The 26,711-nt window shown below is 41.6% G+C and overlaps 1 protein-coding gene across 2 annotated transcripts in view; it reads left to right on the forward strand.

Moving 5' to 3' along the window:
• cntn4 (contactin 4) overlaps positions 1 to 26,711 on the forward strand; it is a 137,734-nt gene that overhangs the window by 90,030 nt on the left and 20,993 nt on the right. For both annotated transcript variants that reach the window (XM_076753139.1, XM_076753147.1), the window contains exons 9-11: positions 4,353 to 4,492; positions 8,322 to 8,451; positions 9,292 to 9,442. In XM_076753139.1, coding sequence (XP_076609254.1) covers positions 4,353 to 4,492; positions 8,322 to 8,451; positions 9,292 to 9,442 — 421 coding nt within the window. The remainder of the gene's footprint in view (positions 1 to 4,352; positions 4,493 to 8,321; positions 8,452 to 9,291; positions 9,443 to 26,711) is intronic.

Genomic DNA, 26,711 nt, shown 5'->3' on the forward strand with positions numbered 1-26,711 from the left:
TGGTGAGCCTTGTATTGGGTTCCACCAGATGGCATCATGATTGACATCCAACTTGACTGGAGATCAAAGCCGTTAAATGTACTATACATAGACCAGTGGCACATATGTCAGGGACATAATCTGCACAGCAGCATCTGGATCCACTGGAAGGGGGTTAGTGGATTCGCCCATTGTCACAGAGTCACACCTACTGTGTTCAGAAGTCACGATGACGACTGTCACTTCATCCCAGCGTCAGAAACATAAACTGCTCTTACAGAATGACAGATAATACACATTTTTGAAAACCCTAATCATCATTTGACAGCAATTATTTCCTTTCTAAATTGGATATTTCATCTATTAGATGCAGCCATATCTTTAAATAAACATCTTAATTTAAAGCTAAATATTTGAAGTTTTGACATCACTTTAAATCCAACACTGGCGAACATGCTGATATCTGTAGACAGTCAGACATTTCTATAGTTAAATATACCAGTTAATTATCAGCATTTTGGTAAAGAGCACAACACTGTACTGGTTTAATATTTTTGCAATTCAACATTTATTACAACCTCACTAAGATTACACTGTCCACACCTCAGCGGATTCTTGTCCTCACTCACGTGGCTGACTCCATTTACAAAAATCATGTATTGCAATGGTTTCAAATAACATAACACATCCAGCTCTGTGCCTTCTAATATGCTTTCTGATCTTATAATATGAGAAACCAGAAAAAAAAACCCAGAAGTATCTTTTCAGTTGGTTTTGTTAATTTCTTGAATACTAATTATACACTACTGCAAACATAAGGATTAGTACATGGTATACACTGTAAACACTTCAGAATTTGGACAGTGTCTGAAGCCAGAATTGATTTGCTCTGAGTTGAATTTAGTAGCATTAATAATGGAGTATAAGATTAATCATTCTGTGACTGACCAACACTTGACTGAAATTTGGAGAGAAAGGAAATCATTTAGTGGAGGAGGCTAATATTATGAATCCAGTGTGTCTGTCCACCGTGTAAATGATCAAAGGTATAAAACCCTTGCAAGTTCAGATCAGCTGTATACTATAGCTATTTACCGATCTCGGTAATCATTATCATGAATGACATGGTCATGAATGAATGGCTAAAACGATCCCATTCCACTGCTATTTTCATTAGTCTTTCACCAGGACTCCTCTGTTCAGCTTTGCCAGGCACTTAACTTGCTCTTTGAACAATCTATGGATTTTCCTCTCACCTCGACAACTCTCTGTTTTCTTCCTTCTGATTTTCTTCCCTTCAAGTCATGCTGTGTCAGCTGTCAAAAAGAGCTCATTTGGGGCATTAAACAATTTGCCATTATTTACAACAGCCCTGGAAGCTCTTAGCGTCATTCACTATAACAGTCCAGGAGCACGCTGTGATCCACCGAGGCTTCATTTGTCCTTTTGAGCTGTGGCTCTCTCATTTTTGATGTGTTTTGTCACTCTCCCTCTCTCTCTCTCTCTCTCTCTCTCTCTCTCTCTCCCCTGCTGTCTGCAGGCAGGTGATAAAAATCAGTAATCTTATTTTGAACTCCCTTTGAATTAAGCCTTTGAGACATTCATCAGCAGTGTAAGCCAATGGGGGAATCAATAAGGGTATCTTGTGGACATCCAAGCAAGCTACAGAGGAAAGAGAGCTGGGCTTTGTGTTCGACAGGAAGAAATGAAGGTGTTCCTTTATGGTGGCATTATGGTCATTGTTAAAACGTTCTCACACTTATAATGTCAGTGTTAGCGTACCGAGATACAAAAACGCTGTCTGTCTTAACTCCACTAATACAGAAGGAATAATGTCTTTCAACATTACAATAGTGTTTTTTAGAATATTTAATTTTTCCATTTCTTCATTTAGTCTTCATGAACTAATTGAAATGAGAATTCATGAACTGCATTGAGGCTTTAGAATCACAGTTTTGGTTTTGAGCTGGAGGTGAATTTAAATTAATTAGTTCTCTTTGGTTTGGGTGCATTTAGCCACAGTCTTTCTTTGTAAATCTGTACTGAAAGCAGTTTTTAACTACCACTCAAGGCAAAGGCGGGAGGTTGTTTTGTTAAAGTTCCATCTCTGAAGGAACAGCTTGAAAAGAAATGGCCCTTTGCTCACTCCTTGATGTTGATATTACTCAGAGGGAAAGTAAATGCAAAGCTCTGACAGGTTAGTTTCCCCCGTTGTATTCACATTTGTGTTTCTGAAGACTTACCGCTGCATTATCTCATAGTGATTTCACTGATAAGGCAAATTCCCATCTCTCTTCTGCTTTAGCCACTTGACATTTGTTCTGATTGTATGCGCGCTCGGCCCGGCACGGGCAGAGATGGGCTGCCTGCTTTCATTTGGTAAACGTTGACTGAGAGTCAATACGTTCGCAGCGGGTGAGGGATAGAGTGAGGGACCCTGACAGCGAGGAGAAAAAAGCCAACAGTGCAGTCCTGAAAGGTGCAGTGGGTGTGGTGGCTCAGCCAGGCTCTGATGGAGAACTTCGGCAGCAGGAATGGATGTGAAGCTAAGTGACTGGTGATTGCAGAGTCTCATAGAGTAACATCTTTTCCATCTCTTCCAAAAACTCTCATAAACCACATACCACACTGGCTTGTTCAGGTGTGTGGGCTGCCAATGAAGCTGATTTTAAGAATAAATCAATGTGAATACAAAGACTTCATGAGAGAGAGAATAAAAGAGCTTAGCATAGGTGTTACATCACATAGTTTGACAATAACTGTCTCATTTCTGTAGCAGGATAAACTGCAGCCTTCAGTCAAAGGAAATTATAACCTTCTTTACAGTTTGCACAGATGGCAACAGCACGGCCTCCACACAAGTTAAATGTTAATGACCTCAGCCAACCTTGTACCGCAGCCTCGGCAGCCAAAGGGATCTTGGAGACAGGAGCCACAAATACAAATATTTTTTTTGATACTGCACTGGATTTTGATCTTGAATCTGCGCAGCACATAAATACACAAGACCGCACAAATCCCCCCTTCTGGTCTCGACATCCACCTCTTTTTATCAGTCCTCGTTCTGTGTTTCTGAACACCCACCTACACACCGAATACATGTTGAAGTTGTAATGCACAGAAATATTGCAGGGCTACGTTTGAAATCATTGAATTTCTCTTTGTCTCATCCTGCTTTACTCAAAGGCGAATACTGTATAGCAGAAGCCAATTAGAGCAGGATTTGTACTGGTACTGAAAAGCCTCCACAAAGGTCAGTCCTTGAGAGTGGCATTAGGTGAGGTCTGTGGAATGGAAAAGTGCAGTCAGCCATTACTCTTGTCCTGCCACTGGCCTTGTGTGATATAGGATGATAGTAGCTTGACCTACACATAATCCAGGATGTACAGAGCGTTATGCAGCGAGCTCTACAGATCTAGTTTAATGTCCCCCTTTTGTCGCCTTAATCATTTGCCTTGAGTTACTTGCATGACACAACAAGAATCAATTCTTCTCCTGTATAATTATAACATCATTTATTTTGTATCGAATGGAGGGTTTTTATGGCACCAGTAGCCACCCTAATGTATATGGATCCGATTTTCATCACTTTTGTTCTACTCGAAGCACACGTGGAAAGTGTGATAAACCTTGAAAGCAGAACTTCAGCAATAACTTACCTTAAGCTAAAAGCAATAAAGGTGGGATTCAAAGTCCTGTCACTAAAAGTCAGCACAGACTGAAAGCTGCTCTCAGCCTGATTGGTCTTTTGACACATGGACTAACACATGGACTTCAACCAACAAAAAAGTTCATTCTATTTCCTACATTTATATCAGTCCATCCATCCATTGTCTGGAACGGTTGGCGGGGAGCTGGGGTTGGAGGTGATCCTGTCTGACATTGGACAGTCTTGCAATTAACTTGGTAAAGGTCCTTTCCATAACAACAGGCATGAAATTTTGTCAGCCCTGAGAGGTACCTGCAGTCTTCCCCTAAGGTTGCATACAGCCACAAAAACTGACAGAAAGAAGTGCAGCCTGTATGTAGCCTGACGGGCGAAACCCAGGGTAAAAAGAAAGCACACACAGCTCTTGTTATGTCTTATTAAGTTTAACTGCTGTGAGAACTTAATTAATAATAATTAATTAATAATTTAATGTGACTTAGACCACCGACATTGTTACCAGCTGGACAGGAGGAGTCAGACAGTCACCTTTTATATTGATTTTTAGTGATTAAATCAAACTGAAACTGGGAAGTCAAAAGAAAGGTTTTGATCTGAGCAGAAATTATGCCTAATTTGTCATTCCCTTACGGCCATGTTACTTTGTCTAGATCATAATTTCTAAGTCGACAGTCTCATTTCACTCTCACATTTCTGATGTTTCCAGCCCCTCCTCATCTCATTGAGAAACCCCAAGATGTCCAGAAGCTCATTGATGACTCGTTGGTGTGGGAGTGTAAAGCCACAGGGAAGCCGAAGCCTTCTTACAGGTGGATGAAAAATGGAGAGAACCTGGAGTCTGCAGAGGTGAGATCTGCCAAGCGCTAGCGTGTCTTTAGAACTGAACATAAAGCTCTGCTTCCAAAGTTAGCCTTGCGGCAGCAGCTTTGCTGCAGCTGCTCCTCGCATATTCTGTGCTGGTGAATGAAGAATGTGAACAACCACGTACTGTATTTTCAAAGCTTTATTGTGCTGTTTGTTGAAGCTTTACTGACTAATTACCATGCATTATTGTCTTCTTCATTACAACATGGCACCTCCTGCTTAGCAATGCATTGTTATTAACTTCTGCAAAACAGCAGTCATTTCATAGGAATTAGACTGTGTCTACTGTGCCTTTCTTTGCTGAGAGACTAAACTGTAAAAAGGCCAAGTATTTCATGCCAGTCTGGAAAGTGCAGTGATGTAAGAGCTACTCTAATCTTCTGTTAAATCTCTCCTCACCAACTGCAGTTAATAATCCTGTGCCACCAAAGACGAAAAAGTAAGATTCTGTATATAAAGACTGTATATCCTGCTTCCATTTCAGCTCCCTGCCCTCTCTGAAATCCCATTACGGGTACAACGATGAGAGATGAGCCTATTGCGGATCCAAACAGCTTACTTGTACATCTAACTTTAACTGAGATCTCTTGTTTGCATTTGCAAAAATATGATCTAATATGCCTTCATCATCATAGTGGATTATCACATCAGATCCTTTAGCCAGGTTGTTTGGAAAAAGATTGATTTGACACTCGAGCACAGCTTGCACCTGATAAGTAAACAGGCATTATGTTAATTTGCTTCATTATGCAAGAAGGCGACAAACACACCAGAGGATATCGATCAGTACTTAAATGTTATACATGTTGTTTGGAATTAAACCAGTCTGTCATTTTATTACAAAAGGCAACACAGCAAAGCCTCTTTCTCATAATAAAAAAAAAAAAAAAACAGATTTGGCTTGCTATCCGGGAAGAATAATCAACGATCTGTGTAACATTTTTATCAAACTCATTATAAGGTAACAGCACTCTTGTTTGGTTGTTAGAGAGCAAACAACCCATCTGTTTTTACGTGTCAAACAAATCACATTTATATTTCTCTCAGCAGGTAGTTTCTCGGGGGCATTGTGACGGGCAATTTCCAGTGCCCACTGTATCATGAGATTTCTTTTTCTTTTGTTAATGTGACCATACTCCCACTCCCTTTCTCATTTCATTCTGAATTGAACACATTCAAATGAAAACACAACTGTTTTTTAAAGATATCCTAGAAAACCGGTGATAGCACCTCGTCACACTCAGCCACCTGGATTCAAAGCAGTGAATGTATGATTAAAGGTTACAGTGACTGCGTGGATTTTTTTGTATTACCACTGAGCATGGACATAATAAATGGATATATTCCAGATGCATGGGTGAATGGATTAATCAGCAAAGGTGCTACATTGTTTGAAATGCCACCATTAACCACAGTGGCTTAATGAGTGGAAGAGGGAAAGGTCAATGATGTAAGGAGCAGTGGGGAGAGGATGCGCCATTTGTTGTTATTTATTGCAGTGAATCAATTGAGACCTTTCTGACCATAGAGTTCACTGGAACGTATTTCTGCTGACAGTTTTCTAACTTATAGAGCTATCAAACATAACAAAACATAGGTTATGGCTCTTACCTGTTGGGAAACTTGACAGTATGGCAGATTTCTAAGAGCTCATGATATATATAGCTGAGTATATGTGCAATCAATTATTCAATGTCTGCCATTTAAAATATTTAAGAGGCCCAACTATTTCTAGTGTTTCACTCGTACCCCTCAAACTAATTCCACAAGTATCTGGCACGTTGTTGGACAGCCTGGTATGACTGTTTCAGATGCAGCTCTCACAGATGATTATGAGACTGGTATTTTCCGAGGTGACGCTTTGTAGAATCAAATTAGCGGTGGCTTGTCGGAATGCGTCTTTTCTTTTGACTGTTCTCATCTGAAAGACTCCACTCTTTTGCCTTATTGACAAAGGCTGCAGGATTATGTGGCTGTGCAATTAAAGGCTAACTCCACCGTGAAACAGGATTTTTGTCCGTTCAGAGGAGTGAGGGACCACCACACAGACGGCTTACAGTAGTGCACTTGATCTGAGGTTATTCCTGTTACGGATCTTTAGACTTTACATTTCAGCAAGGGGTAATCTATTGCAGCCCACTACATCCTTATTAGGACAGGAAAGATATATTTTTCCCTTTTTTCTGGCTGAGCTCAGAGCTTTTGTTCTTGCTATGTCAAAGTCATTGTTGAGCTTAGTTCATGCATGCTCGTAGTTCTTTCTTACTCAGGTATGTACGATAAATGAAGCAAATATCTGCGAGTAGAATTAGCAGACTTTCTTTCACAGTTCTACCCTGGTGAGCACTAATAATTTCTCTATAGAGCAATTTTCCTTTTGTTTACGAGATTAAACTTGTCAAAGCTACATCAATTTCATGTTGTTTATTTGTTGCTTTTTGTTTCTGGTACATCAATGTAATTGAAGAAGACCAAGAAGGAAAAGATTGTTTTCTTTTCCTGACAGTAGCAGACTGATATTGTTATAACATAAAATGTGGCTTGTTTAAATTCTACAGCTGGAGTGTAAATGTAAATTTGCATCATTCTGACAAAGACTTCCAGTAATTAGTAATTCAGAGGAACATAGCTGCAGACAGCAATCACAGCCAAGAAGCTCACTTTCTAAACCATAAAAGTTATTCCATCATGCCACCCATTCTTTTGCATGTTTCTGCAGCTTTGTATCAGACGAATTAACCCAGTGTTGTTGGCAAATGACATTGCCAATCATTTTCCTACAGCATAAGGCGTACAGATGGTCCCCCCAGGTCCCTGCATGAAAAAGTGCTGATTTGAGAGGAACGTCATGCTTAATTAATAGCAGCCGTAAACGGGAGTGCTTTCCATGCACAGACTGATATACGCCACCATTTGCCTCCCTTGCCAGCAGGGATATTCGCCCTGCACATCCAGAGCCGCAGAGCGTTATGGAAATTCAGGCACAACCTGCTCAATCACAGGATTAGTTTGTGATCTTTCAGTGAGGACTGTCTCTCTTTTCATGTGACAGTACCTTAATCCCCCACGAGTTCAGGCTGCTCAGACACCCCTATGGAAATGGGCTCTAATGAAATGATGGGTGAGCCCGAGGAAAACACAGGAGACGAAGGGCACGAGGAGGAGCTGTATAGAGACATATGAAAACTGCTCAAGGATTTAATACTGTATTGAAGGAATCGAGTGAGCGCCCAAGTTCAGAAAGATAAACTCATATTGAGGATTAAGTGTCCAACAATGCTCTGATCTCTGGGTTTTTTGTTCATCGGACCCAGCCATCCTTAAGTATACCTTAATTTGATGGCTCAGTGGCGAGAAAGGTTTCTCCTGCGGGAACGCAAAAACAATAGTCCAAACAGATGAAGAGGAGGTGCAGCTTGACCATGTAAACAGCACTTGGTATGTACAGTATGTGGCATACCTATCAGAAAAGCAATTTTCACAATGCATTATACCTCAGATGTTACGATAGTCCTCCCCCTCTTATCCCCTCCTCCTGCTGAAGGGGAAACAGGCCCCGTGGTGCAGTCGCAGATATAAATAGGGCATGGTTTTATTTCACCCTCATAAACATGCAGATTGATTAGGGTCATTTTCTGCTAGCCTGCCTCCATCCACCCAAGCCTTTCCCTCCATTAGTGATGAAAACCTAGATTTATTGCCACGTCTGTCACTTCCAGACTATAATTCACTGGCCCACTGGCTGGCTGTTTTTATGTAGATGAGCACTGGGAATAAGGCATATTAAAGGCATGTGTCTCTGTGTTCATAGGAGCGCATACAGGTTGCCAATGGGGCATTGTCAATCAGTCGTCTGACCCTGTCTGACACAGGAATGTACCAGTGTGTGGCTGGGAATAAGCACGGCGAGGTCTACTCCAACACAGAGCTCCGAGTTATAGGTAAGACTGGCTCTGTGTGTGTATGTGTGCACACTCAACGTATGCATGCGTACAGGATGTGTGTGTTGGGATGTGTGCGCAAGGGTACCTTTGTCTATATTTGTTCTCAAGTTTGCCCGGTCTTCATCCTCTACTCAGTACCACCGGATGACCTCTGGCCTGTCTCTTATTGGCCACTAATTGAAAAGCATTAATTATGAGACAAATGCGTCCAGCTGACAGTGATGTATGCCAGAGCCGCTCTGTTCACCAGCCTCGCCCATCTGCCCTGTCAAGCCTGTCACTCTCCACTCCGGGCTGGCGGCAGCTCTCATTCACTATTCATCCTCCAGCATGTCTCATCCTGATCATGTTGCTGATAGGAATCAGGCTCAACGCAGCCGAGTGCACTGGTCAAACTCAAGGTGGAGATTTAAGAATGTGAGAGACAGTATCAGACAGGTGCACAGCTTGTGAAAAGGGCACATAATGCGCAGAATTTAATACAAAGAATACATAGGAAGCACATAAGTGCTTTATAGCCCGGGAATGTTATTATATGGGACAGAACAAGACATGACTGTCTCTGCTGAGAATAATAACACATTTATAGCATCTCATTAAAATGTGTGCATTAATATTTAGCGCTGTGGTTACTAATTATTCACATTGTTAATAGTGTGTAGTGTCTTTGAATTATCGATGGCAATAATGCAATGTGTTTATAAACTCATTTTACAAAGTGATGAAAATACAATCAGAGATAAATGTTATATCAGATAGATATTCGGAATTCATTTGGAGGAAAAGAGATGTGAGGCTTTCACCAACACTGCCTTTAACATGCTGCTCTTGTCTCAGCTGTTGCCCCAGATTTCTCTCACAACCAACTGAGGAGCCAGACGCTGGTGAAGGTAGGAGGAGACGTGCTCATCGAGTGCAAGCCCAAGATGTCCCCATGGGGAGTGGTCTCTTGGCGGAAGGGCACCGAACCACTCAGAGAAAGTAACAGGTAAACCAACTTTTACACATTTGGTTCTGTTTTTACCCCACTGTGAGGATGGCTGGACTTCTCCCTGCATGTCTTTTCATTATTTTTAGCTGTGGTAATACAGACACATCCTATGCTAAACAACAGTCAGTCCTTCCAGATGCAACATATTGTTCACATTTGAATACGTAACATTCTGTTTAAGTCATCTCCAATGTGATCTTACCCTCATCCTGTTGTAATATTGGATGAGAGTTACAGATAATATGAAAAATAAGTCAACAGTTCTTCTTCTCCTCCCTTCACCAAGACAGTCTCTAGGCACTGAAAGCTATCTCAAACAGGTGAACATCTACATAATCAGTGACATTTAAAACAATTATTCTAGAGTGAAATAGTCTGTTCACTACAACTAGATGTATTTTGGAACAGTTTGGCCTGGCAACAAGCCTGAGGCAACCTCAAAGTTGATTTTTTCACTTCATCTGTTTGTCTGTGTCCAGTATTTTGAATTGGGTCAGTCTGGTAACACAGCAGGGATGCCATTGCAAAAAAAAAAAAAAATAGAGCCCTGCCAATAAAATGTTGAGCCTAACAGCATCATCCAGGAAGGCTGTGCATTTGCCAATCAATCACCTTGCCTGAACTGAATTTCTGCTGTTTACCTCGGAATGTCGTTACAAAAGGCAAAATGATTTCTGCAGCAGTAACTTTACAGCACTGTGAAATCCTGTCTCATAATATCACAAACTGTGCAGTGAACTGTGGGATGTTTGCTGTCTGATATGCCTTCAAACTTGTCCATCAGTTACTCAAACTCACCTTCCTGTTCGTACTGTATTTTTATTGTCATTTTCCAAAAAAGAGACGTACCCACCAGAGCAGCCCCTTTGCCTTGTTTTCAACGCAGGGCTGTTTTCCGTCTGACAGCTAGCTTACTGGGTTGCAAAACATTTGTGCAAAAGGGATCATTGCCTTGTTGCTCCATCCAAATTGCCCCGTATAGTTGGGTGCCCCGGTGGCCCAGGAGTTCATCATGTTGTCCATGTAACCCCAGTTCGAGTCCAGCTGCGTGCCTTTCCTGTCCTGTCACCTCTCCACTGTCTCTAACATTCCATAACATAGCAGAATATTCAATTTTTAATGCTGTGATTTGTATTACCATTCATTACTCAATCAGGCAAAGGCTAAGATTTTTGAGAATTGAATGAAAGTACATCAAAAGGCTTCAGTGGCATATTTCATTGCTCTGTGTCCATGGTGTTGATGCAGTCCTCACATGTAGTGATCAGCTAAGAGAAAAGCAACATGAGGCTTGACTGAGTAATGGTTAATGGCGTTTGCTGTGGTTTATCTCCAGATCCTGAGAGGTGGCCAAACAGACTGCCTGCTGAGTAAATTCAAAGTGCTAATCAAGCACTTTTCACCTCAGTAGGGATGATAAAGGCTCCAGAAATCAAATTATTCAACCTCTAACTGGTCTCCAAGTCTCTAAGGAAGAGAGGGCGATCTTAGCATCCTGCCATGTTTGACCCCTGAGATGTGATGTGTGCTACATGTGATAACTTTTGCCCGTGTTTGTGTGTGTCTGTGTGCCTGAATGAAGTGTAAAGTCTGGCCCAGTAGCCTCATTGCAGACAGGGGTCATCCATTGGGTGTCACCACTCTAGCATGACTCTGCTCTGACAGCAGGGCTGTGTGCACAGTGTCTTGCCAGGCTTTGCATATATACAAAGCAGTGTTGTTGCTTGTCAAACAAAGTGGCGGGGAATTTGCATAGTGGTTCTGCTGCTGGTGCCCTTCACTCGCCCTGTGTGCCACTTCCATCACACATTTCAACCTCTCAGCACCTGGACCGCTTTGAATTCATAAGTTCCATTGATTTCACATTTGTTGGGATGACGTGAATTGACGTCCTCTTGAAGTGATAAATGAAAAGGCGGTTTCTGTCCCAGTGGTAGATAGATGCTTTGTGATGCTTTTGTTCTGCTGAAATTCTCTCACTGCATGCACCTGTCCATCAGGGCTCTCCCTTATTCTTAGCGATAAATAACAAAATAACCAACTGACTTGATAAGTCATGAATGATTCAAAGTTTGAATCCTGAAGTGCAATTAGTGAATTACTCTCGAATCATTGAAATTAGAGAATTCTTTTTGTTCCAGCTTTACTGCAGCCATTTCATCTAGCTCTTTGTTGTTTTAAGAGAATCGTGATAATGGGCAATTAGTAGATGGATTCTTAAACACTGTCTTTATTCTGGGAGTTTTGAAAGTCTGATTGATGTACAGAAGTATTTTTAATGCTTTTCCCGCACTAAATAAATGATATTTGGCTCAAACCACCTCTGCTCCAAAATGAAGAAGAAGGAAGCCCAGATTTGAAATTAAAATTCAACAGTCCCAGCTGGATTACATTAAAAGGAAATGTTTTGCCATGATGACAGACTGTATCGCCAGCTAGACAGTGGAGTAACTGCTCACAGAGCTTGAAAAACACACAAAACACATGGCAGAGCCTTTAAATGCGCTGATTACAGCTTCCACTTACTCTCTTTCCTATTATCTCCATTTTCTCTCATCTGTGACATACACACATACACCCCTGTGTTGTATGCCACACAATGAAAATGCTCAACATCTGTCGTTGTAATCATTAGAACAGTTGTCTTTGAAACGGTTGCCCAATAATAGCCGTCCTGCCTGTAGGTCGACTGCAGCGTTTAGTCTTATCCTGCTGCTTGTTTTGAAAACCGTCAGACTTTAGTGAAAGCAGTCCACTGATGCACAAAATGGAACAATCATCAACCTGGTTTCACACATCAGCTGTGTCATAAGCATGAGAGCTATATTTCTTGCTTGTTAACTTTATTTAGGCTTTTATGTATATGTTAAGCCTGGGTAAATGAATTGTCTTCATATGCACGCGCAGTGTGTGTATGCATGTGTGTCTGAGCAGGTCTGTTCGGCTCTGCACCTGTACAGAGCCGTGCAAATTCATAAGAGGTAGCTGTGATCCCCTTTTGTTGAAGATTAATTGCCTTAATTGCGTTAGCACTCCACCGTGGCTTCAGCGGAAAGGGAACTAGTGTCACCAGCTGGGTAATCCATCTTCATAGCAGCAGCCCCCCTTTTTTCCTGCAGAAGACCAATTGGGGGGGGTGTCTTATCTACCCCAGACAACCCTGCAGAGACGAGGTTTAGATGACATCAGCTGGAACAAAGCAGCTGAGAGCGCAGAGCAGAGCAGGTCTTGCTGATGAGCGTGTAAGTGGGCCGTGTCAGCCGTGGAGAGCAGCCTAAAAAACATGCAATTTCAATATGTCACTAGCAGGAAGAAATCAAGTTTGTTAGGCCGCTCACAGCAGACACACTCAATCAGCTGTCCTCTCATGAGCCGCCGCAGGATGTGCTGACGATCTGATGTTGCTCCCTCCTGCATTAAACACCGTCTTTTAAAGACCTTGAGTATTTATCTCTATCGGCTTTGGCTCTCATGCAAATATTTGTGCTGGATGGTTCAGTCCTTTGAAGAAGGTGTTTACGCCTGGAGGGGGACGTTAAAGTGCTCTGGGTGTGGCTGGGACAAATCCCCCCGCTTTTGTTTTCAACCCGCCTCATGCTGCAGAGTGCTTCCTTAGCCGCACAGCAGATACATGTTGCTTCTTTGTGTCTTTCGGTGCACACTACAAAAGATGGGGGATAATAACGCTTTCGTTAGAAAAATATATTTGACTAATACAATCACTTTTTTGCTCTTCAGCATTCACACTCTGTTCCCTTCCTCTCCTGAGTGACAGCCAGAAGTTCAGCATGCCCCCGGAATCCGTGGCAATTGCTTTTAGTAAGCGCAATCCAAAAGGTCATACATCTAAAATAGGTTTGAGATATGGCAGTGTGATGCAAATGTTTTATGCTAAAATTTTCTTTTCTTTCTTTGTACTGTAGGATTTTTTTTTCCAGGTTATGCATCATACCTCTCAAACAAGGTATTTAGACTGGGGAAGAAATATGAACCCCCGGTGGTGGCTAGACTTCCTGGGGAAGCAAAATGCAGCCCTTTATGTACATTGTAATTGCTAAGGAGAGATGGTACTGTACCCCAAGAACAAAATGCACCTGGCAAACTGCTGTCCAGTCAAAATGCCACTTGGGCTCCTGTTCTGTCAGTAAGAGCACAATAGGGATGCTGAATAGCAGTTTAATGACATTTATTAAAGGATTTCAGATTCAATAATTAATCATTAACATCCTGTGACAGAGCAAACTGTGATATTAGCATTTCTGACATTGACAAACTGAATTTAGTCCTTGATCCCACAAATTGTATTAACTTCTAGGTTTTAAATGAAAACCTTTGTCTGTATGCTTAAAAAAACTGCATATGAGTCATACGCTGATGGGTTTTTGCTGCCGGTCTGTCAAAGTGTGCTCTGATGATCTCTGTGACTTGAATGGGAGAAGAAATGGTAATGTGATTGCTCTATAGGGCCTGAAATGGTCCTGATGATTCTTACTCTAAAGTTTTATACTGGCACCTTATTGATTCTGCAGACACGAGCTGTGGATCGTCAGTGATTTTTTATGTCCTTTAGTGGATCATTTTAAAAAGATGAGAGTACTTTTATGTTTCAGACTTTATTTCTCCAAAGAAGCTGGAAACTTTCATTAGATACAGTTACATCTACTGGAGTTGTGTGTTGTGTGTGTTAGATATAGCCGTCATTGTGCACTTAGGAGTGTAGCCATTTGAGTGACATCTTTGAACAAGGTGAGTACAGGACGCTTGTTGCCAAGGTAACACCTGTTCAAAGTTTTATCAGCTCTTTCTTACCCAAGATTAGTGGTTTGAAACAACTGGAGAAATATAGTCCCACGGCACAAAGGCACAAACATAAAGGAAGGATGCTACCAGAGGGAGGAGAAGCAGCATGGCTCCCAAATATCGGCTGTTTTAACATTCATGTATCATGGTTTGTCTTGATAAAGCTGTCAGAAACTTTCCTCCATTCTCAGTGCAAATGCAAAACCTTTGCGTTGCCTTGCATAAACTGTTTTTGTTTAGTTTTGCTTTTGTAAAGTTAATTCAGGACTGTTAACTTTCTTACAACAGTATGTTACTATTGGTTTCCAAATAGCAACTTCACTTCTATCTGTTTATGGTGTATAATTCCTACTGAATATGTGAAAAAAAAGGTGGTGGGAGGTGGAAATTAGGTGTGAAGATGTATGTATTTTTACATTAACACAGTTTCGCCGTCTTTTTTTTAGTAGATAAGGTTAGGGTTTTGATGCATTTATTAAAATAAAATGCACATTGCTGCCAAGAAATCTCACAGCAACCATTAGCGGCCCGCTTGGCCACTGATCAAAAATAGCCTTCATTGGTTGGTTTGGTTGTGACATGATAAGACAGAAACGCTAATCTAGTTGGAAAACACTCCCTCTTCAGTGGTTTAAAGCATCACAATCAACACTGCTTTATTCTGTTGCATTCATGGTGCGTCAGTAAAAACAGGCTGGGTCCTTATCACACATTGCAATTAAATCACTGTTTATGCAGAGCATCAGTCAGGACAGCCATGGCTTACAGAACACTACAATGAGCAGGCAATTAGCGACTTACGTAAGACGTCTCCCCATGTACAGCATTCTACATTTGCTTTTATTTCACACAGAAACTGGAAGCTAGCGAGCAAAGCAAGCTAGCTCGCTCTGTGAGTCGAGTCATAACACGGGCTGCAGATCTCATTTCACTTTAATTCCATGTTTAACATGTCTGAATTACACTCACGTCTGTTGTAAAGAAAACATGATCAACTCTCAAAGTGGCCACATCCGAGCTGCTTGACACACGAATGGGCCAGCTGTTTTCAGTCTGTACAGTTTACTCTGAGAAATCAAACGCTTTGGCAAAATTGGCCTGAATGTCAGCCCCCGCTTCCTCCCGTATTTCTTTTTCAGATGTGTACTTTTAGGGCTTAATTTCACTTTTTACTTTTGCCAAACTATTGACACACATTGAAAAGTGAGTGTGGCACATGAATCAGTGAGCATGAGAAATTACTATTGCAGGATGTTCTCTGATTCATTTCGTGCCCGGAGCAGTTTGGAAATCATCTGCTAGGTGTATTTATAGCTTTAAGCGGTGCCTGAGCTGTAGGTGCGAGCTCAACATGACAAGTTTTTTGAGTGACTCACTGAGTTAAAGTGAGAAGACACAGGAGGGCATCTGTATGTGGCCTGGATGTTGATCAGTCCATTAGTCTGTAGACAGAGCAACACGTGCTATAGCTGGATTGGCCAGATTCCATCTGTAGTCATGACCCACTGGAACACTGTCCCTCTTGCATATTATATATCCCTCCCACATTGGCAAAGCAAATAAGCATGGCTGTCACGTAAATGAAGAGATGTCTTGCAGAGTGATCTCCATTTATAGGCCCATCTGCTCTGCCAGACGCACTCCAGAAAGAATCAGCGTCAGGAGAACACCAGCACTGAGGAAGAGGCATAGCAGCGAACTTTGCATTAATTTACTTATCATGTACCTTCTTATCTTTCCGCGATGCCTTTGTTCTGTTTCGAGGAGATTTTAATAAGAGGCTCATCAAATGTTTCAGGGCTTGATTTTATGAAGACTTGGAATTAATAAGCGGTGTATGGAAACAGGTGTATTAATAAAGGTGGTGATTAAATGATCTGTGTGAACGGATGGCCCAGCACTGCTATTTCAGTCTCCTCATTCTTAGCCTTCATGCTGTTAAACTTATTAAAAGTATTGTTTATCATTTTTAAATGTCACTTCACATTTTTTCTCATCAGATCTCTAATTTCCTCATTCGCCTCTAATTGAACATCTGCTTATGAAGTTCTCGCTCTCCGAGGATGTTAGCTGCGTGCCAGGCCTAAATACTGAACGCTAATGTATCCGGAAAGACTTATTTCATTACATTGCCTTGAGGAAAGGCTTGCTACCTGACAAGGCTGCCGTGGACAGCTGACTGGTTCTTTTCATGTTGTCGTTGCATACACCTCACCACCCTGGCTGTATCTTAAAAAAGCCATGAGTAGGAGTGCCGTTCCCCTCGTCTGAGAATGGGAGCAAACCAAGGATTAGTTGCTTTGCTGATCCTGGCAGCTGCAGACAACACCCAATACTGTTCAGAGGTGCCTGCTAGCACACACATCCGCAAAGCAGATTAAATGTTTTATTTATCCAAACATGTCTCTGAGTTAGAGCTGCTCAGGAGGCGGAAATAATCTTATTGGTTGGTTTGAATCTCAGTGGGCAGAACCACTCAAGTCCATTTCTTTTGCAAGGAAGGTCAAGTAAATAGTTAGCTTGATTTAGGAATAATATATTCTTTAATTTGTTCATGAAAAAGGCATTCATGAGAGTCAGAGACTAATTTGGGAACGAATGGCAGCTACTGCAGGCTAAGTAGAACACCCAGATGACTTAATATGGTTTGATTGTGCAACACCAAAACAGGCTGCATACACGCTGTGTAAAAGGTAGATAAAAACAGAATGCAATCATTTCATGTTTACTGACAACTGTTTCACAAAGTGTATGCTGGTCCATGTATTAATCTCCTTTACACAATCATGTGTTCACAAAGTGGTGAACCTCACTCCATCCTTGCTTGTGAGTGACTGAGTCTTTCCAGGATGCCCCTTTCATACCCAATCAAACACTATCACCTCTTACCAATGAGCCTGTTTACCTGTGGAATGTTCCAAACAGGTGTTTTTGGATCATTCCACAACTCTCCCAGTTTTTAGTTGCTCCTGTCTCAACTTGTTTGAAACGTGTTACTGGTATCAAATTCAGAATAAGCAGATATTTAGAAAAATGTTGATAAGGTTAAACATTAAATATATTGTCTTTGTCCTGTTTTCCATTGAGTATATGTCAATAAGGATTAAGAAATTATCACATTCTGTTTGATCTGTTTCAGACAGTGTCCCAATTTATAATCTGGGTTGTATTTTATTAACAACAAGAAGTAATGCCACAAGGCTTCATAATACTAGCTTTTCTTCTGCCATATTTGTTCATGCTGTGTGCCCAACCCTTGGCCATTGGCTGCCCAGGTCACTTCACTGTAGATGAATATGAATCATTAGCCTGATATATTTGTGGCTCCAAGCAGGAGGGGCCGCACCATGTGTTTGACATGCTGTGATGATCAGATAAATATGGATTAGATGAGCAAGTAGCCCATGATCTTCACTGTATTTTAGAAAGGGCGGATTATAGGCATTAAAACTAACTAGCTGTGCTGCAATGTAAGAACAAAGCTGTTTCTTCATTTTCATGTCTTCTTGATGGATCAGCAGATGGTCAGGGTGCTGCTTTTTGCCTGCGACTTGCATATTTAAGACCCTTTAACAGGGCTCTTTTTTAAAAACAAGTCATCTTGAAACAATAAAAAGTCAAACAGAAACTAACACGAGCTAGTTACAGATGGTAAAATCTGCTCTCAAAAGAATTTTAAATGGCAAATTTAGCAAGAACTGAAAGGTTGAAAGGCCCAACCAAGGGGGACAGAGATTAACCAATGGTCCATTGATTTTTAGTGGTATGCTTTCCAGACTCTAATCGTGTTGCAAAACCCTGAGTTTATTAAATGTAGTCTGTCCTTGCTAGGCTACAGATTTACTCTTAAAATACATTATAGTGGGCCGAATATATTTTTTCAAAAGGGCTAAAGCCCTGTCTCCCAGAAATTATATTTATATCCAAATAATCTGCCACAGCCAATAAGTTAGTAATTAATGAGGAAAAGCTGTTATTTAATGTACCTGGCAAGTGGCAAAAAAAAAAAAAAAAAAAAAAAAAAATGCTGAAAGTATGGGTAAAATGTTTCCTGACACCTTATTTCATTTGTTTTCCATCAAAATAGACAATCTTGCAATACATTATCCACTCAATAGTGAATACAGCATTATTCAGTTTTTAGAGATATGTGTAGGCACTGCCTATCAAAGCATTTAGATTAAGATCATGACGTGTTTTAATACAGAAAATTCGGCAGTGATGTAAAGACTTTTTTATGAACACTGAACTGAAATCACAGTCTTTCCCTAAGCTTAACCAAAGTGCTTTTGTTGCCGAACCCTAACCACACCAGGAACCTGGATGTGAACCCTGGATTCTGCTGTCTCAGTCCTTCACTTTGTATGACACTGTCCATCCCGACCACCTCCCTGAGACTCCAGCATGGCACATAAATGTAATGTTTCATAGAAAGTAAACCTGTGATTATGTTGTATGTATGTTACTGCAACATGAAAACACAAATCTATGAGACATAACAAACTATGACACATTCTGGCCATTCTGTTTAACCTCTTTAGATAAACAGGTGCCAACTGGGTCTAAAAAGTTGCTAAAAGTAGTGACAAAGCTGCCGAGTTGTCAGCAGTGCTCTAAACTTAGCCCGAAAAAATGATGGGTCTTTGACTCTGCCCACCGAGGTTTCATTGAACCACTGAGAATTGTTGACTGTAATGTATGACTACACCTCCATTCTGTCTCCACATGCACAGCTTAGAAAGAGAGAAGGAGCAGGAGAGACAGACACAGAGCAGGCTTTGTGATGATTATAGCTAAACTGAATTTTTAAACACTAACATGGCTCTGATGCCTCTTTGACTTCTGGTCAGATTGATGCACGATGAAGGACATGGACAGACTGTAGCTACATCAGCCTTTGCCTGTCAGTCATGATCACAGGCATTGATTTTGTTGTTGTATTTAGAGAAGATCACAAAGATTACCTTCCAGCATTTTGGTTATGCCACCTTCATCCCACTGCATCACTCACAGATATGCTTTATTCAGTGTATCCTTTAAATCATTAAGTCTGCAGATCATATAGTGCTGTTTAATCATTTATCAATCCAACTGTACATTTGCTATATTAGCAGTTTTTCCTTTTCTGGGGGGGGGGGGGGGGGGTGTAAAACATGCTTCTGCAAAGGATCTGGTGCTGACTGACTAAACTCAAATAAATCTCAGACCAGAGATAAAGTGAATTCTGAGATGTTTGCTGAGATTAGGTCAGAACCCTCTTTACCCGTCTGCATCCCATGTACTGCTCGCCGGGATTATTTTTATCTGGAAGACTGTGGCTGATCTCATTTTTCAAAGTGAGAATCCGCCAGCGCAGCAGGAGTAATCCATCTTGGTTCCTCTGACAATTTCCTGTGGAACATGTGTGTGCTCTTTATTCCTGAAGGGATACCTCAGCACACAAGAAGAGATGAATATCTCTGCAAAGGGAATAGACCAGGAGAACAATTTGTGATTAAAGGAATCCTCTGGAAGTACATGCAAAAACCTCTCTGTGGCCCAGGCTGATAAACTCCCTCTCCTCACAATGCAATTACCAACACAATCACATCATGTTCCACAGGCGGGACTAAAGACGCTCTCACTCAGCCTGCTTCATTAAGACACCTTTCTATAAAAAATGCACACTTTTCCACTACATTTATTCTGAGAGAATTCGTTTGCACGGAGGTGCTTAGACAGTAGGTGGTGTGTGGAAGAGAGAGAGCTGGTGAGAAAATGTTTTTTAGTTCGTATTTTTTCATTATAGGCATTGATAACAAGTTAACAGTATTTTCATGGCTGGGGACCTTATGGGATCCTGAGCACCTTTTCCCTTTATTGTTGAAGGGAGAGCAAATATCACAATGTCTTGTACTTTTAATTTCATATATCTCAGCATTATAAAAATGGAGGCTTAACTTTTCTTGTTATTAGAAAATCAATCTAGCAACATTCTCTTTGACTGGAACACCCAGTCTTCAAATTAACAAACATACATACGTACATAGCTCTGTTAGTGTTATAAAGCTGTGCATTATGTGTACAATTCCTGTGGAAAAAAAAAAAAAGCAGCGTGAAAAGAAAAAAAGCAAAATTCATCCTAACTGTTGAGGCTATGGGGAAGAACTTGCCATTTCCCTGCTTATATTATGGTAATACACTCTGGAGCAGTAACGGTAGTGTGCATTTCACAGAGTAAGAGATTAATACTTGTATCGCAGCCCAGCACCTCTGTCCCCTGGCCCTGTTTTTATAAAGCACCAATATTGCCAAAGAAGCTTTAATGCTAGCCTGTGCCCTGGAGACAAGTGTCAATACACAGTGAACCAAAAGGAAAGTCATTTCAAGTATTCCCTGCAACTTACTCTGCTGTTCTGTAGCCGAAAAGAAAAAACAGCACATAACCCTGCTTGTGGTTGTAGAGCTTGCCTTTGTTAAGACTTGGAGGATGCTTATTTTGTGTCAGTCATTTTTAATCATTTGATCTGCAACTGTGGTCACAAAGGCACTCGTTATATTGTAGCTGAGCTTTGATTGACGCCTCCAAAAGATCCCTGTCAGACGGGCATTTTCTACCCAATGATGGTAATTGTCTGCAAGGTACGGCGCTTTTGTACAGCTCAAAGACTGGTAGGGTAAACTGTAATTGAGCTCCCTGACAACATTTTGATGCTGAGGGAGTGATTTGTGCTCCTTTTTTGGCTATTTTTCACCATGTGATCAGCCTGAGCACTGACTCACCGGCATATTTAAAGCACAGCTCCTTTTTGTTTTCACCTGTGCTTTATTTCTCCAGCCTGCCAGCTGTCACCTTGCCCAGCAAAGTGCACAGCTCTCTAAACCTGTGCTGTAGCACCATAGATTAAACCAAAAGCTTCCATAGGACATTAGATTTGGCACGTTTGTTTGCAGTAAGACATTAGTCAGGTGGAAGATAAAGTGATGTGGTCATACAGCGTCCCATACAGTTTTAATGGTTCTGCAGTCGTTTGTTTAGTTCCACTGATATTCACTGCCTGCAGATTCCTGTCTACTTAGTTATGGAAATAAACAATGATAGTTATCAGGTCAAGGCTATATTTAAAATCAAATAGTGTCATGACCTGCTTTTGATATTTTTGGGGTCAGACTTTGTTGAAGTATTCAGTGGCCCTTTTCTTGGCTGTATTAAAGAGATGTGAATCCAGGTAAACGACACAGCGGGCAGGTTCACAGTGAAACAGCACTGTCTGGATTTGCTTGGTAGCCTGTGCTACATACTAAATCAGAAAGCACAGATAAGGGTAGTGGGAATGTCATATGTCAGGCAGGATTTATTACAAGTCATCATTTGAAGAACATGAATATCTGTATCTAATCTCATTGAGAACTCATCTCACAGTTGTCAAGACATTTCAGCTCAAAAGCACATATATCTACCTGATGGTGTGGTCATCATCAGAAACATGAGGTTTGGAGAAAGGGCCAGGTTAAGCGTGGCCAGAGACAAGTTCAGCACGGTTATCTTGATACAAATAGTTTTTTGCAAGGGGTATGATTTGTCTGAGTCTGTCTTGGCTTTTAGATGTAGTCGGTCGCGGCTTTCCATTTCAAATCTCCTCAGTGTTAATCATTTCCTAACATTGAGCCACATGGTAATGTTCTGATCATTTGCTGCAGCTCATGGTCCATGTGACAAGGTGAGAGTCATTGGTACAAGTCTGAGCACAGCAAAAATCCATATCAATTACACCAATATCGGAGAATTGTCAAAATGAAATGCCCAGGTGTCCCTGTTTCACCATCATGAGCCAATTGCTTTGTTGTTCTGAAAGAACAAAGGAAAAAGGAGCATGTTTGGAACATCAAGAGCGTACCTGCTTTCTGGTCTCTAATTGACTGTTAACCTTGACGTTGACAACTTCAAAAAAAAAAAAAAAAAAAAAAAAGGAACACACATTTGTTTAGTCATGACGCTGCATAAAGCAGACATCTGAGAAGCTGTGCCACACTTGCATCGTGCTCGGCAGGTTTTAGCGTCCTGGGTCCACGCTGCACAGCTGGGCTTGATTTATGCCGCTGACAAGGCAGTTTCTCTCCAGCACAGCACACTGTGGGGAACCTTAGGAGAGACAGCCTTTCAATTTATCTCAGACAGCCCCTCCCTCTGTATACTTCAGGGTTTTTAAAGCAGTCAAGAGCACAGATCAACACCTGAAGTTAGGTCCCACCCCTTGTCCCGGCTCAGAGGATATGGTGACCTCACCTCTTTCTCGGCACGCTCGCCGCATTACAGCTTCTCGCCTCCAGCGCTGTTAGCAACGCTGACGTTTTGATACAATTATGATTAGAAACATCACCTGCAGGTAGGTCGATGATGGTCAGTGTGGGTTGGAAAGAGTAACACAGACACACCTCACCTTATCTGTGAGCTGGCAAACACAATATCAAACACATCCCCTGCAGTACTCTTTTCACACTTACTTTTTCTGTTTAGTTGACTGCTATTTGGAAGTGAATGGCTGCCGCAGTGGTGAGTTAAACAAGCTGTGTGTGTGTGTGTGCATGTGTGCATGTGTGAGTGTGTGTGTGCACTGAGGCAATAATCTCTGTGTATAGAGGGCCTGAGCAGAGACTAATTATATGGTGAAATCACCGTAAGCTTGTGACGTTCTCTCTTCCTGTGGTCTCATGGCTGAGTAATTCCACTGATAGAATCTTAACCCCTATTTTCACAAGCTGGCTTTATTTACCCTGTTAATTAAGTACAGACGATACAGACTTCCACCCCGCAGTCATGCTACCAGTCGGCCATGGCATTGCAGAGTCACTAAGTATTCATGAACAGTCCTGTTTGAAACTCTCAAATCAGAGTCTAATCTGTGATTAGGCGTATTGTTTGTATGTTGAATTTTTATGAGTGCACTCCTATTCTTCGGCGGCATTAGCGAGGTAGTGTGTTTATGTAGAACGCAAGCTAACACGATTTCACTGTTTGAGCACGAGGTTCCCGCCGCTGCCATTAGAAAGTCGCTCCATATTCCAGACCCGCACTTAATTCAAAGCCGCTGCTCTCAGCGCACAATTTTCTTGCCTTTTTTTGTGACTCATTATTTGGATTGTGACAGCTTCCTCTCGCAATGTAGAATTTATCAAACAGATCAAAGACAAAATGTGTCTGAATGAAACATCAAAACAGGGCTTTCAAGTGCCTTTTTGATTGTGAGGAAGCTGACAAAAAGGCAACGTCTGCATCTGTTAACAGCGTCTCAAAGAGAATGTAAAGAAATAACAAAAACAGGCTTTTACTTTGGACCGGGCTCTTTCCTGCGATTTCCACTTCACAGTGGCCGTGATAGCTGCTCTGTGACTGATGTTATTTGTCTCTTTCATCTTGTCACAGAGCAGGGAGGATCAACACTGTACAGCCCCTGTCCTCGGAGGCTTGATCTCGCCCAAAATACACACCTGTGTTTTTTAGGATTACACGAGTGCATTTGGCCATCTCGCCTTGTTCAAAATAATCGCCTCCTTTTAGGAGAATTATTGCTGTGTCCATTAAACCTGTGTGAGGCAGGGATGAAAGGAGTGGCACTCGTGTTCATCTCACATGTGAATTATTGATACCTGCCCCCTGCCGGCTTCTCTTGGGATGGAGGTGGGAAATGTCTCCTCACCTAATGGGCACGTCGTGCAGACATGATGTCTGGGCCATGGCAGGGAAGAGGGAAGGCAGGAGCAAAACTGAAACGTGTTAATGGTAAGCCTCCATCTCTTATTCACCACTGCTGCGCCGCTGTTGACTTCGACTGTATTTGACCTCATCTGTCTCATCTTCCATTAGTTTCAGACTAAAATGCCAAACACTTGTGCAGACAGCCGGTCTGCTCCTCTTTCTGCAATATCGGTGAAGGGAAAGTGGCCCCGCCGTCTTCATATCAAAAAAATGTAGACGATGCGGTGAGTGGCTGAGAACAGTCTTGGCACCGCAGGAGGGCTACAGGGGATTTAACTCTCTATCAGAGCCATTGTGTTTGCATGCAGCACCACTTGCTCGCACTCCGCAGAGCCTCCTCTTACAAGATGCATGGTGCACAAGTCACATGATAGCTGTTTTGTCCCTGGGGATAAGGGGATTGGGGATATACAGAGCCCAGTGCACAAATGCAGGTATTTAGTTATGTTGAGGTATTGCTGTGTGCTGGTGACTTGAATTGGGTCAGAGCTTGTTCCAGTTAAAATAATGTGTTTTCCCTGTTTTCATTCTGACCACTAGTTCATTGATAATAGATAGATATTTGGTGGGAGGGAAAAATCACCGTAATGCAGAGCTATTACCTTTAGTTCACAATTTCCTTTAGGGAACGAGCCACAAGACAAACTTTGCTGTATACACAGAGGACCATCGTTGTAATGTAAGTAATGTGTAGTAGTTGTTTTAATTGTGCTTACTCTGCTCAGGGTTATGGTCAGTTGTAGGACAGTGGTGCCATTTAATGGGCCATTTTCTTTTAAGTTATCGGCCTCCGGCTTTGATGGCATTAACTGCGGGCCATCCCACACAGCGATACGCCCCACGTGTAACTGATGGCCATTGTTGGCTACTTTGCATTCAGCAGTTTTCTCTCCGCCTGAAAAAAACAAAGAAGCTTGCACTCAGCAGTACAATGCGGTTTTAGAAGTAGATTCCCTCACACGAACCGGCTCTGCTCTTTCTTATCACCCCCACCACTTCCCCAATGTAGACAGTGACACGGGGGGGGGGCGGCGGAATATCACACTGTGTCACACTGTATCAACTGCATTTCACAAGTACATCCAGTTAAACGCATCACTGGTGCAAACAAGAAAACACTCTGCTCACATAACAACGGTAAAAGCTGATGAACAGCTCCCCGTGTCATGTGTCATTTAGATTTGTACCGTGGTTATTAAACTCCTCTCTGTTTCAGCTCAGGCTGCATCATCAGTCATCTTTAACTGTCAGAAAGTTGTTCTGAATCAACCAAAAACAGCACAGGAATAAACTGAAGCTGATTTGAGGGAGTGATGCTGGTCTAGTGCTGATAAGCAGGCTGTTGCTTTGAATGTTGGTCTTGTTGAACCTATTGACTAATGCAGTCATGCAGGTAGTATTTGAATTAAGTATTAACATTGTTTTAATTAGTGCTTTACATTCAGAGTAGTATAGAGCGTTAAATAACTCTGAATAAATTTTCCTGTTACTTATACTTTCTAGTAAAGTGATTCTAAAAACATGACACTGCAGCAGCTATCATCTGTAGTGTCATATAAACTGTGGATGCCATGACTGCATGAATTATCATGCCAGGCTGCAGTTCTTTGAAGCCTCATGGCATCTTTCAACTCTGTGTTTTTGTTTTCAACCCAGATGCTCGCTGTCATTGCACTCAAAGTGTGATTTTCGACTGAAGGGGTTTTAATATTGCCATTACTATCACTGACTGTGAGGCTGGAAATCTGACACTGTTCTCAAAAGGCTTTTCTAAAAATCTTCGGCTGTATGCGATATTTTTAAACTCTCAGTCATCAGTTGGACTGACTGACCACTGTTACACAGCAGGCAAAATCTAAAAAAATAATAAATGAAGAAATGTGCACGGGATCCTTTTTTTGGCCACCTGGAGCCCGCTCAAGAAGCTGTAAACACAGCATGGACATATTATAAAGTTGATATAGCGACCGTATATATATTCCTTGTAGCTCTGCTTTGGTCTCCACCTCCTGAGAAACATATTAATTCTTTAGCTTCTAAATCTGCACTGTTTCTCACCAGCTAATTGGTTTGTCTGCCAATCACTGAGTTTATCAGGGCATTTTCTTTGAAAACACCCACAGACCTTGGCTGGAAACGAGGTTGATTGGAGCCATAAGAGTGAACTCACAAACAAACAATAAACCCAAAACAGAGGGCTGAAAGCCTCCAAACCACTCAACCACACAAACTGAATTCTCTGTGGGTTTGTCACTTTGTGCGACCTCTTTCACGTCAATCGTAATCGTAAATCATTTCATCCATTAGTAACAAAAAAAACATGGACTGGTCACAACCACAAGTGCCTCTGCGTGGTCCCACATGTGTCCATGTCTGTGGGTGTCAATGAAGAGCTGTTATTAAACCAAATCACGCTGTCCCTGAACTTTATTCCTCAGATCTCCTAACAGTGGATGAATCTATTCCAACTCCTTTGACTCTGTTTGTAGGTGAACAGAGCAATTTACTGACATCACATCACTTTAGCCCTCTCACAATCAGGCTGACACCGTTTCTTATTTACAATTTGCCCATTCAGCAGAGCATTTCAGATAATTAAAATTCAGTGTGTTTTGATGAGTAGTTCCACCCTTGATTTCCCACAGTACCTTGCTTTCAAGGGCACAATCTCCATTTTTGCTTGTTATTTAGAAAATGTCAAGGTTTGTTAAGGCCTTTTGACCTTTTTGA

The sequence above is a fragment of the Chaetodon auriga genome, chromosome 2 (genome assembly GCF_051107435.1).
Source record: "Chaetodon auriga isolate fChaAug3 chromosome 2, fChaAug3.hap1, whole genome shotgun sequence".
NCBI classification, from domain to species: domain Eukaryota; kingdom Metazoa; phylum Chordata; class Actinopteri; order Chaetodontiformes; family Chaetodontidae; genus Chaetodon; species Chaetodon auriga.